Raw genomic sequence first — 13,427 nt, forward strand, 5'->3', positions numbered from 1 at the left:
AAGAATGCTGAAAGAAATGTTAGCAGATGGAGTCAATAAACTTTACTTCATCTGTGTAACTCTAATTGTCATGAAATTTGAAGTAGTAAATACATTTTTTCAAGCCACTGATCTTGATCCCCAGAGTATGGAGAATGAGCTCAATGTCCTATATAAATCTATGAAGTCATGGATTATTACCCCAAAAGGTGACAAGCTGAACCAACATGAAGTTGACTTTGGAGGATGCTTTGTACAAGAAGTTTCTTCATATCTGAAAAATAACCGTCTAGAAGGTGAAGCCATGCAGGAGGTGAGAGAAGTCCAAAGCCGCTGCCATAGCTTCATCACAGATGCTGTGCAACAATTAGAAGTGAGACTCCCACCTTCAAGAAATGAGTTCAAACATCTATGTAACCTAAGTCCTTCAGTCATCTTAAATCAGGTGGCTAGGCCAGTGTTCCCAAACTTGCCTTTTTTTAAGTTTCTAAAGCCAGAAGAAGTGGACAGGGTTGAGCAGCAATAGAGAAATATGACTGTTGTGAATTAGCGTGAGGAAAGTGTGTTCAGTGGCAATGTTTGATTCAGTGCAATTTTGAGTGGGTATAAGCTCGTTCCATAATGTAATGGGCAAGCATCCATTCCATGAATTATCAAAGTGGGTACTTTCATCTTTAGTTACCCCAGCAAGCAATGCCATTGTTGAAAGACTGTTTTCTCAAGTGACAAATGTGATATCTAAATTAAGAAACAGAATGAGCACAAAGATGCTGGATGCTATTGTACGGATAAAATGTCACCTCCAATTTAGAGGACTATGTTGTAGGGATTTTGTTCCACCTCCAGAAATGCTGAAGATGTTTACTTGTGAGATTTATAACAACAAAAGTGCTGGTAACATGGATGATGATGTATGTGAATATATCTGAGCTGTGATATCTCAATGATCTTTACTTTAGTTGAATGATAAGTGATGAAATGTGATAACTTATTTGTTTATAATTTCTACTTTAAGTATAAATTGTATTGTAAAATTTAAAGTAGACACTTAAAGACTGCTTTATATATATTTGTTACAATAAGTTCAATACAATAAGATTATTAGATGATATATACAGTAGGCACTATCATACAAGTACAAGACATGGTACAAATATGCAGTATGTTAAGTATATTTTGTGTATACTTTATGTTCTGTGGGAATACTTTGGAGCTGTGATTAATGATCTCCAGTACTAGTCTAAGAATAATTAATGTTCATAAAGACGTGCAATATTTTATTTTGTAGAAATACTTTGGAGCTGTGATTAATGATCTTCCATTACTAGTCTAAGAACAATTAATATTCTTGAAGATGATGCAATATTTTGTTTTTGTAGGAATACTTTGGAGCTGTGATTAATGATCTTCCATTGTTTGTCTAAGAACAATTAACGTTCATGAAGACATGCAACATTTTGTGTTCTATAGGAATACCGTTGAGCTTTCATGAATGGAATACTATATAGAAGTTTATTATGGAGAAACATCACTGTATAATAATAAAGCCTGAAAAAAAATGAACTCAATTTATGTTTGGAATGCTAGCATAAGATACTGCATGTGTTTTGTGGTCATTTTACAGTTGCCCAAGTAATTATTTAGTGAACCTTAGTCAGATCTCTCTCTCTCTCTCTCTCTCTCTCTCTCTCTCTCTCTCTCTCTCTCTCTCTCTCTCTCTCTCTCTGTATATATATATATATATATATATATATATATATATATATATATATATATATATATATATATATATATATATATATATATATATATACAGAGAGAGAGAGAGAGAGAGAGAGAGAGAGAGAGAGAGAGAGAGAGAGAGAGAGAGAGAGAGAGAGAGAGAGAGAGAGAGAGAGAGAGAGAGAGAGAGAGAGAGAGAGAGAGAGAATCTGACTAAGGTTCACTAGGTAATTACTTGGGCAACTGTAAAATGACCACAATATATATATATATATATATATATATATATATATATATATATATATATATATATATATATATATATATATATATATATATATATATATATATATATATATATGCGCACTACTTGTATGCATATAATATATATTTGTATGCACTTTCGCACTATTTTGTGCTATTTGGCACATTATTGGAACCAACTTGGCATCTTTTGCTCTGGAAAATCTTGCAACCCTAATTGCAGCATGGAGACAAGAGCTTATCAGCTTATGTGACTGGGTGCACTTACTGGATGTATGATTACTATGTGCTTACAATGGACTCTACAGACACAGACTTTATAAAACTATAGACCCTGACAAAGATTTGGCAGATTTGATAGGTGACAAAGCTGGACTTGCCATGGAATTTGAAAGTGATGAAGTGAACAACGACATAGATTATGAAGAGAGGCTCCTACAGAGAAATGGGAAGACATTAGTAATTATACCTTCAATTTTCTGATTAGTATGGTGCACAATATTGGAAATCATATCAGATGTTATGAACAAGCCCCATGCCATTTCTTCTGAATTTACTGACCTCCCACCTCCTATCAAACATTCTACAACACTGGATATGTTCACCGTTGGTCTACCTTCTATACTATTGGCCCATGTTATGGATTTCTCTACATCTGAGATCTTATATTCCCATAGCTCACTTGGTAATACATAATTATCATATTTATTTTCATCTAAACAACCTGTTTCTTACTAATGTCTTGTTATTTCTGTGTAGGAGCCACTCCATAATTATTATGAAGAGTGGCTCCTACAGATAAATAAACAAGACATTAGTAAGAAACAGGTCAGTTAATTCATTGACCAGTTGTTTAGAGATGTCAGTAAATTCAGAAGAAATGGCATGGGAATTGTTCATAACATGACATGATTTCAAATATTGTGCACCACACTAATCAGAAAATTGAAGGTATAATTGCAGAAATTTTTCAGAGGCCTTCAAATAATGCTAAACTCCCATCACATATCAGGGTAACAGATTGCATTGATACTTTTATTTTTATTTATTTTATTTTTTTATTTTATTTATTTATTTATTTATTTATTTATTTTGCAGGGGGTGCTGTATACACATACAATACACTTTTCAGGGAAGAGTCTGGTCACCATGTATTTGGTGCAGTAATGTCTGTGAATAGATTTCAATTTTTACATGCAAACCTAACTTTTGACAATGTTGATACCAGACCTCAGAGATGGCTACATGACTGGTTTGATGCAGTCAGGGATCTTTTTAAAAATTTTTATGACTACGTTTGTTCAGTGTTAGAGCCAGGTGACTTCTTGACCATTGAAGAAACTTTATACTCTTGTAAAAATCAAATAGGATTCAGGCAGTACAATAAGAGCAAACTTAAACGATATGGCCTGTTGTATAAATTTGCGAATGCAGTAAGAATTCTATTCACCTTCAGAATGATAGTATACTCAGGTAAACCTTCCAGAGAGCTTGGACCCCACTACATCTGTGGCTCACTTCCAACAGTAAAGGCTCTTGTAAGTCAGATACAAGAATTTGTAGACAATGTACCAGCCTAGAGTTGTTTGAGTGCCTCTAAACACAAGATATTGCTAGCATGGGTATTGTAGATTGCATGAGAAAAGGCATACCACCAGAGATAAAAGCAGTCACTCACTGGAAGAGAAGTCATACCAGGTGTACCAGACTAAAGATAATGGGGAAATGACTGAATTCTCATGTAGTACCCACCAAAAGCAGTGGTAAGAAAAAAGTATTGCTTCTCAATAGTCCCCCCTATAATATTAAGAATCACCAAGGATGATGGTGCAAGAAAGCCATTCACACAAACTGTATGGTTTTGCTAAGGGAGGAATTGACATTATAGATCAGAGGACAAATTTTTATATAGTGCATATAGTGGACAGTGAATGCCCTGGCACTATTTGCAGACAAAGCTTGTTTGCCTGCATTGTTATATAGATACATTATGTAGCCAGTGTAAAGGAATGTTCATTACACTTTTATTTGCTGACAAGAGGCTATTAGCCTGCAATGCTTTATGGAAATAATGTATATACAGTTTATGTAAATGTGTATCTATTATACTTTTCTTTGCTGACACAGGCTATTAGCCTGCAATGCTATATGAATATATTGTACAGTTTATATAAAGGTTACATATTTATTTCCTGACAGATGCTGTTAGCCTGCAATGCTATATAGGTATACATCACTATACCTATATATATATATATATATATATATATATATATATATATATATATATATATATATATATATATATATATATATATATATATATATATATATATATATATATATATATATATATATATATATATATATATATATATATATATATATATATATATATATATATATATATATATATATATATATATATATATATATATATATATATATATATATATATATATATATATATATATATACAGTAAAACTATACTTATAGATTTATATGCTAACAAGACTATTAGCCTGCAATGTTATATGGATATATTATATAGATAATAATTATAAGCATTTTATTATAGTTTTATTTGCCGAGAAGGACATGTGGTATGTAGAGTGAACTTGTCCCCATACAGCAGAACTTCTGAATTCCATCTATCACTACTAGTAACTTTATGTTGATGTTGTTTCCACTGAGAAGGCTACTCAAATAGGAAAATTCTGTGATATATCCAGTTACCTGAATCTCTCTCTGATTCTGAGAGTGACTGATAATTCAATGCCAACAACAGTACAGGAACAATAGGGAGTCGAAGAAACGGAAAGAAAATGTTTTTTCACTTTTACTGATTTATTTTTCATATTTTTACCCATAGTTTATGGTAACCAATTTATATTCTAGAGATGCAGCACAGCAATTTCTTTTTTTTAACTAAATGGAGGAGGCAGTAGGCACCTGCTGAAACAATATTTACTCCAAAAGAGGTCTAAAGCACTGGATCAGGGGGTGCTGTGAACTTATTATTAAACCCAGCTGTGACCTTACTGAATGTTTCCCTTTTTGTCTTACAACACAAGGGGGCAGTCAAAGCCTGCCCTCTGAAGACAACTAACTTCCTTCACACAAAATTACAAGCACCTAATTACACACACACCCTTCATTCAAAATTTAAGATTATCATGGCGACTCCTACACCAGCCTCGGAGTCCCCATCTGGGGAGGGGATCACAAATGTCCCCAGGTCAGAGTGCTCTTCTGATATCGACCCTAAGTGTCTTGACACCCCCTCTCAACTTTTTCTTCATTAACTTCTGCAAAAATTTGCAGTCTTAGATCTAATTTTCACTCTGTAGAACACCTCTTCTCCACTACTAAACCTCATCTTCTTTTCCTGACTGAAACTCAGATGCCTAAGGCAACTGATAGTGGCCCCTTTTCTGTTCCCTCCTACTTTCTCTATCCTCATTTTCGATCCAAAGCTGGATGTTGTGTTTATGTACGCAACGACAACCTGCTCTAGTGTCCACGCTCTTGACTCTTCCGAGTTTTACACCATCTGGCTATGACTATGGAGTCACTCAAACTAAATTTATCTGTGCTGTATACCTCTCACCTAACTCCTCAGACTATAAAAAATTCTCTGATTACTTAACTTCCAAAGTGGAGCACTTTCTCACTCTCTTCCCTTTTGCAGATACCTCCATTCTTGAAGACTTCAATATTCACCACCAGCTTTGCCTTTCCCCTCCCTTCACTTACCATCCTGGCAAACTAGCCTCCAACTTTGCTATCCTCCACGACCTATAGCAAATCGTGCTTATTCCTGACCATCTTTGAGATATGCCCAACATTCTTGACCTTTTCCTAATCTCTAATCCTTCTGCTTATGCTGTTACCCACTCTTCTGTGTTGGGCTCCTCCGATCACAATCTCATATCTGTATCTTGTCCTATCACTCCAATCCCTCCTCAGAATCCCCCTAAGCAGAGGTGCCTCTGGTGTTTTGCCTCTGCTAGTTGGGGGGACTTGAGGAGGTATTTTGCTGATTTTTCTGGGAATGACTACTGCTTCTGTGCCAGAGACCCGTTTTTGTGTGCTGAGTGCATAACAGGTGATAGTGTCTGGCATGGAGACTTACATTCCTCACTCTTTTCTTGACCTAAACCTTCCAAACCTTGGTTTAACACAATCTATTCTCGTGCTATCTATACATGATAGAGAGGTGGCCCACAAAAGGTGCTTAAGCCTTCTATCACCAATCTCATGCACCTTATATTTCTGCCCAGAACCATGCCATGTCTGTTGTCCAACTAGCCAAAAACACTTTCATTATTAGAAAGTGTCAAAATCTTTCAAGATCTAACTCACCTCATGACTTCTGGCATCTAACCAAAAACATCTCAATAACTTTGCTTCTTCTCTCCCTCCTTTATTTCAACCAGATAGCACCACTGTTATCACATCTATCTCTAAAGCTGAACTATTCGCTCAAACCTTTGCTAAAAACTCTACCTTGGACAATTCAGGGCTTGTTACTCCCTCTCCTCCACCTTCTGACTTCTTCATGCTAGCTATTGAAATTCTTCACAGTGATGTTTTCCATGCCCTCACTGGCCTAAACCCTTGGAAGGCTTATGGACCCTCCTATTGTTCTCCAAAACTGTGCCTCCATGCTTGCACCCTGCCTGGTCAAACTCTTTCAACTCTGTCAACATCTACCTTTCCTTCTAGCTGGAAGTCTGCCTACATTCAGCCTGTTTCTAAAAAGGGTGACTGTTCTAATATCTAAAACTACTGTCCCATTGCTTTAATTTCCTGCCTATCTAAAGTTTTTTAATCTATCCTCAACAGGAAGATTTTTAAATATTTATTACTTCACAACCTTCTATCTGATCGCCAGTATGGGTTCCGTCAAGGCCACTCTACTGGTGATCTTCTGGCTTTCCTTACTGAGTCTTAGTCATCCTCTTTTAGAGATTTTGGTAAAACTTTTGCTGTTGCCTTAGACATATCAAAAGCTTTTGATAGGGTCTGGCACAAAGCTTTGATTTCCAAACTACTCTCCTACGGCTTCTATCCTTCTCTTTGTAACTTCATCTCAAGTTTCCTTTCTGACCGTTCTATTGCTGCTGTGGTCCTACGGCTTCTATCCTTCTCTTTGTAACTTCATCTCAAGTTTCCTTTCTGACCGTTCTATTGCTGCTGTGGTAGACAATCACTATTCTCCTGGTGTTCCTCAGGGTTCTGTCTTGTCACCTACTCTCATTCTATTATTCATCAATGATCTTCTAAACCAAACTTCCTTGTCCTATCCACTCCTACGCCAATGATACCACCCTGCACTTTTCCACATCTTTTCACAGGCGTTCAACCCTTCAGGAAGTAAACAGTTCACGCAGGGAAGCCACAGTACACCTGACTTCCTGATCTCTCTAAAATTTCTGATTGGGGCAGAGCAAACTTGGTATTGTTCAATGCCTCAAAAATTCAATTCCTCCATCTATCAACTCGACACAACCATCCAGACAACTATCTTCTCTTCTTCAGTGACACTCAACTGTCCTCCTCTTCTACACTGAACATCCTCGGTCTGTCCTTTTCTTGGAATTTAAACTGGAAACTTCACATCTCATCTCTAACTAAAACAGCTTCTATAAAGTTAGATGTTCCGAGACGTCTCCATCCATTTTTCTCAGCACCCCAGCTGCTAACTCTGTACAAGGGCTTTATCCATGAATGGAATATGCTTCACATGTCCGGGGGGGTTCCACTCATACTGCTCTTTTAGACAGGGTGGGATCAAAAGCTTTTCATCTCATCAACTCCTCTCCTGTAACTGATTGTCTTCAGCCTCTTTCTCATTGCAACAATGTTGCATCTCTAGCTATCTTCTACAACTATTTTTATGCTAACTGCTCTTCTGATCTTACTAACTGTATGCCTCCTTTCCTTCCACAACCTTGCTGCACAAGACTTTTTTTCTTTCTCTCATCCCTATTCTGTCCACCCCTCTAATGCAAGAGTTAACCAGTATTCTCAGTCATTCATCCCTTTCTCTGGTAAACTCTGGAACTCCCTTTCTGTTTCTGTATTTCCACCTTCCTATGACTTGAATTCCTTTAAGAGGGAGGTTTCAAGACGCTTATCCTTCAGTTTTTGACTACTGCTTTGGACCCTGTTCAGGAACCGGCATCTCAGTGAGCTTTTATTTCCTTATTGTATTTTTGTTGTTGGTCCTCCTACAGTCACCGCCACTGAAATTGGCATGAGCAGTTTTTTGCCACACACCATGGTATAAACATGAACAAAACAATAGAAAAATTATATTTATGGGGTACTTACTCTGTCTCTAGTACTTTGCCACGTACCCCTTCTTCTTCAGGTAGCTCTGGAGACATCAGGGAACGGAGAGGGCAAGGTTCTGAAGGAGGTTGGAGGATAGGTTTGCCCAGGTGTCTTGCAGCTCAGCGATAAGACTTGGTATGCTTGAAGTGATGTGACCCCGTGAGCAGGTTTTCATCAAAGCCCACAGGTTCTCAATGGAGTTAAGATCAGGGCTGTTACCTGGCCAGTCCTTCACATAGTCCACAACAACAAAGTCCAGCCAACCAAGCACTAACTTGGACCTGTGAGCCAGTGCACCATCATGCTGGAATACCTCACTCTAACACAAGTCGAAACAGTCCTCAAGATGGTCAGCAAGGAGCTCCAGGTATCTCCTGATTCACTGTGACATTTTTGGGTAACACCATTAACTTGCCTATGGCATGGTACCCAAAAGCATCCCAAACCATGACATAGTGCTTGACTGTCCCCTCCGTATACTTCGGCAGGCAGGGGGTCTGTGCTGCAGCGATACCTCACCTTACCACCGCGGTTGCTAGTGACAGTAAAAATAGCCTCATCCGACCACAACACTTTCTTCCATTTTTCAGGGTCCCAGGCTAGGTATTTTTTGCAAAAAATTTTCTGATTTTTCCTTTGCTGGTCAGTTATGATGGGCTCCCTTCGTGGTGTGTGGTAGAGGAAAGAGAGGTCATTGTGGAGCTGCCACTGGATGGTTCTGACAGACACATTCTGCAGCAGTGTCGGGTTCTTCTTTAATTCACTGGCAGTAATGAGAGGTTCAAAATCCACTTGACACTGTAGGAGCTTCAGGGTCCTATGTGAAGTCTTACAGACACCCCCAGGCCTCTTCTTAGGAGGCTGTGAATCAGTGTCTCTCACCTCAAGGCACCTCTTTGTCCACCACTGGACACTTCACAGTGGAGGTCCGGTGATAGCTGAGATTTTCTTACTCTTCTTTCCTCCCTTCACCAGGGAACTGATGACTGCCAGTTGGTCCTTTGTCAGATCCTTTCCTAAGCCTGTTGTCCCACAGAAACCACAATTCCCATGCTTGGTCAAGGGCAAAAACAGCGTTGTGAGAGAGCAGAAAAAAGTAGATGTGCTCACACTGAAAGCCTGCAGGTGACTAACACTCTCATCAAACTTCGTGACGTCAAGCACCTCTCCCACCTCCCACCAGTACTCACACCAATTCTCCTGACAAATCTGAACCAAGGTATAGAGGGTTGGTTTGTTTCATGCCATTGAAATTGGCATGACCACTTTGCACCAATTTCAATAAAAATAAGAAATTTCATAAAAAAAATAAGAAATAAGAAATTTAAAAATAAATTAAATTAAAAAAAAAAAGGTTCAGATTTCCTGATCATCTGGTAGCTTGATGAAACCAGACATAACCGTGAGATGTCCAACTTCCTCTCTTCCTTTGTATAATATCATTCAGGGGTAGCTGCCATGGTTGTCATGCGGTGTGATTTACCTATAGTTGTCTGCTGGTTACCCAGCCAGCCGTTACCCTATGGAAAGAGCTCAGAGCTCATTGTAACCGATCTTTGGGTAGGACTGAGACCACTTACACAACCATACACCGGGAGTGACGTCACAACCCCTCAGGTTATGTATCCCGTACCTACTTGCTGCTAGGTGAACAGGGGCTACACATTAAGAGGCTTGCCCATTTGCCTCGCCGCGCCCGGGATTCGAACCCGGGCCTTCTTGGTTGTGAGCCGAGCGTGCTAACCACTATACTATGCAGTGTGTGTGTGTGTGTGTGTGTGTGTGTGTGTGTGTGTGTGTGTGTGTGTGTGTGTGTGTGTGTGTGTGTGTAGAATATATCCATCTAATGTGAAACATCAACAGTGATGTGAAGAAAGCAGACATGAGCAATGGTGTTAGGTCCTAATAATATGTACTATACTTTAGGCAATCTAGGAAAAATCACAGCCAACAATGACTGCACATAATAATATGTACCATACTTTATGCAACTGGACGGAATGGCACTGTGCGATATGTTGGGACCTTTTGCTGCAAGACGGCCCTTAGAATATGGTTTGTCTGGTGGTGTTTATTTGTGCTTAATACACGACGCCCTCGTCGGGAAGAGTGAAAATCCAAGAAAGGTGCAGACAATAGGGTTAAACCAGCACTCACGAAGTCTATTATGGGTGATATCCTGCAGGGGAGGATGATGTCCTCCCCCTCCTGCCCCAGGACGTCCATCACTCCAGGTAGCAGCATTGGGGTCACTGGGTGGAAGCAAAGACTGGTGTCAGCAAGGCCTGCACCTTATGTTATATGTAGAGTGGTGGTTGAGAAATGGAACCAGATTTCAGCAACTTTCATTCATGAGACACTAAAATGTTTACCTCTTGACTTTGATTGATAGCACTATATATCAATAATGAAGTAATCATTTTAAAATCAACACAACTAGAAGGTGGAGCTTTGCAGAACCCTGTTGCAGCTATTGGGGTATACAGGATTTAAATGTTGATTCCAAGTATTAAGTCCAAACAAGTTGGGAAAGTACATAGTTATTATCTTTTTTATTTATCATTTTCTTTCATATTATTTCATTTATTTATTATCATGATGTTTAAGAAGTGATGTTAGCCTCACCTGCCAAGTCTGGCACACCAGGGACTGACGGCAGGTTGGTGACGACTTCTGGTAATTCTGAAAAGTTTCTGTCCTTAGAACATTTTAACTCTTTCAATGCAATATGGAACAGTTCACAACACTAAAGGCAATGTAGAATCTTTCAGAGCATCTACGAGGAAGAAAAGGGGATGAAAAGAGTAGATCATCCAATGTCTAGCCAGTGTTATGCTCAGAAGTAGCTGTAGAAAAGTAATAAATGCCTTAGTGTGCTTTATGATTAAGGAAACATGTCAAATAGCAGTGAGAGAGTTATACAATAATACAAAAGAATATATATAGTGAAGACATGATGAATATTGTCCTTTTTTTTTTTTAATCATACTTGCACAATCAAAACATCAATTTCCACGTTCCTTAAATGAAAACTCAGATCAGTGTTGCAGGAATTCCTCTGCAATAAAAAGCAACTTCATCTATTGGACCTGATTATGTAAAAGCTAAGAGAAAAAAAAGAAGCAACATACTGGAAAAGAGAATGCCTGTGTAGTTTTCCTTTTAGTTATTTATTTTGAATGTTGCTCCTCCTCCCTCAGTCTTGTCGTTCCCTCACTCCCCCTCCCTCAGTCATGGTCCTTCCTTCACAAAGGTTATTAAAAGGAGAGAAAGAGGATAAGAAAAGAGTGACAAAGAAAAAGGAAAATCATGGTGGTGAAGAAAGCAAACACAAGAAATCTATAGGAAAGGGAAAAGTGTAAATTGAGGAAAAGTTTGTTGTGATGTTACCAGTGGGCTTCTCAGGTGCTGCCACAGACACAACCAGGGTGGAGTAGGCAGGAGGGTTGGTGGAGGTGGCACACTGGTAGGTCCCCTCATCTGTTGCCTTCACCTAAAGACACCAGCCATGCAAGAGGAAGGCGAGGCATTATACACTTGAGTTGATCAGTCTGTTAGTCAAGTGATAGGTACATGTGGCATTATATTTGTCACTTCTCTGGTCAGTAGCTCTTCCATTCCACTGAAACTATGCCTTACAGAGCTTGAACACTTCCAACAAGGCATGATCTCATCTACTTATAAAATAAAAGAAAACTCAAAACATTTTACTAACATCGATAATCCTCAGGTATAGAATCCTTGAGCCATCATTGGTATTGTCAGTCACAATGTCCACCCGGGGATCCTCAGCCAGCACAATGCCCCCCACATAGAGGTACAGTGTGTTGTGGACCAGCACTATGTCGATGTCCTGTTGAGATATAGGATATATATACATACATAAATACATGCACCAAGGCTCTCTCCCAAAAAAAGGGATAGCCAAGACAAAGTACACAATCCTCAACTTCATACTCATCCACACCATTCTCTTACTCTTAGCCCATGAGGATGATATGACTATCAGAAAAATCCTAAGCAAGGTCAACTGCTTCAATATTAGTGCTATTCAACACACTACATTTTGGATCTATCTGTGATGCTGCAAGAGGAATGCATGAAAGGGTAGTGGTAATACTTCTACAGGAATGCAAAACAGCTACACATCAGGAAAATACATAGAAGACACACAAGACCACAAATAATCCTGTTTTCTATCATGTCATAAGATGACTGGATGCCAAGGAAACTGTTGTTAAGTAGAATGGTTGTGTTAGAATAACAGAGATCACTAGAAGAAAATTGAAAATATTAAGCACTAATCATGTAACAAAAATTTAAAGAGATAATTTTCTCTCCCTTGTTATCTTCGCTGGACAGCTCATCACTTAAGCACCTGGGCCACCTGAGGACTGACGACACAGGTGAGCACCAACTCACTCCCAGCAAACGCCGTCTGTGGCCCAGACAGCTGGACAATCTGGCCCAGTGGAAGGGTCGGCTGTGACGCATGTACTGTCACATCTGTTGCCGGCACGTCTACAAATACAGCAATGTTAGAGAACATTTTCTAAATAATTTTTATGTAGTTTTTATGTCTATGTACATAAACAAGATAGACATTTCATATGAATTTTCAATTTATCAAAGAAATCAAGTCTAGTCTGTCTCAATTCAAATCATATGCAAAAATAACTCATAACAAAAGCACAAAACCCTTAAACTTCCTGCTGAGAGGACATTCCCACTCACCCATCACTGTAACATTGATTGAGCCAAAAATCTCCGTGGTGAGGAAACACTCCACCACCCCAGAGTCAGTATGGGTGGCATCAGCCACTCTCAGTGTGTGTGCCATAAGGTGGTGCTGCTCCACTTCATCCTGCAATACACCCTGCTGTTCCTTGAAGTACCGGGAGTCTGGCCGGAAGTCCAGTGGCTCTTTGTTGTGGAAGAACACCACCTGCAACATTGATTAAGTTGTCAAGAGTGCAGGAATGAAAGCCTGATACACTTATGTGACCAGTGTGTTGTCTTCCTTCACCACAGGAATATAAAAAGAAGTTTAATGAAATGATATGCCTGGCTAACCAACACTGGAACACACTATCTTATGATGAATTATTTTGAAGAGGAG

At 38.8% G+C, this 13,427-nt stretch overlaps 1 protein-coding gene across 1 annotated transcript in view; it reads right to left on the reverse strand.

Annotated features, from left to right (window-relative positions):
* The window catches only part of LOC135116514 (uncharacterized), a 59,414-nt gene that overhangs the window by 28,148 nt on the left and 17,839 nt on the right, over positions 1 to 13,427 (reverse strand). Inside the window, exons 22-27 of the mRNA XM_064034031.1 lie at positions 13,043 to 13,253; positions 12,687 to 12,829; positions 12,024 to 12,161; positions 11,699 to 11,801; positions 10,934 to 10,990; positions 10,466 to 10,560 (exon numbers count right to left, since the gene is read on the reverse strand). Of these exons, the coding sequence (XP_063890101.1) occupies positions 10,466 to 10,560; positions 10,934 to 10,990; positions 11,699 to 11,801; positions 12,024 to 12,161; positions 12,687 to 12,829; positions 13,043 to 13,253 (747 nt within the window). The remainder of the gene's footprint in view (positions 1 to 10,465; positions 10,561 to 10,933; positions 10,991 to 11,698; positions 11,802 to 12,023; positions 12,162 to 12,686; positions 12,830 to 13,042; positions 13,254 to 13,427) is intronic.

Source organism: Scylla paramamosain, chromosome 31 (genome assembly GCF_035594125.1).
Source record: "Scylla paramamosain isolate STU-SP2022 chromosome 31, ASM3559412v1, whole genome shotgun sequence".
Classification (NCBI taxonomy): domain Eukaryota; kingdom Metazoa; phylum Arthropoda; class Malacostraca; order Decapoda; family Portunidae; genus Scylla; species Scylla paramamosain.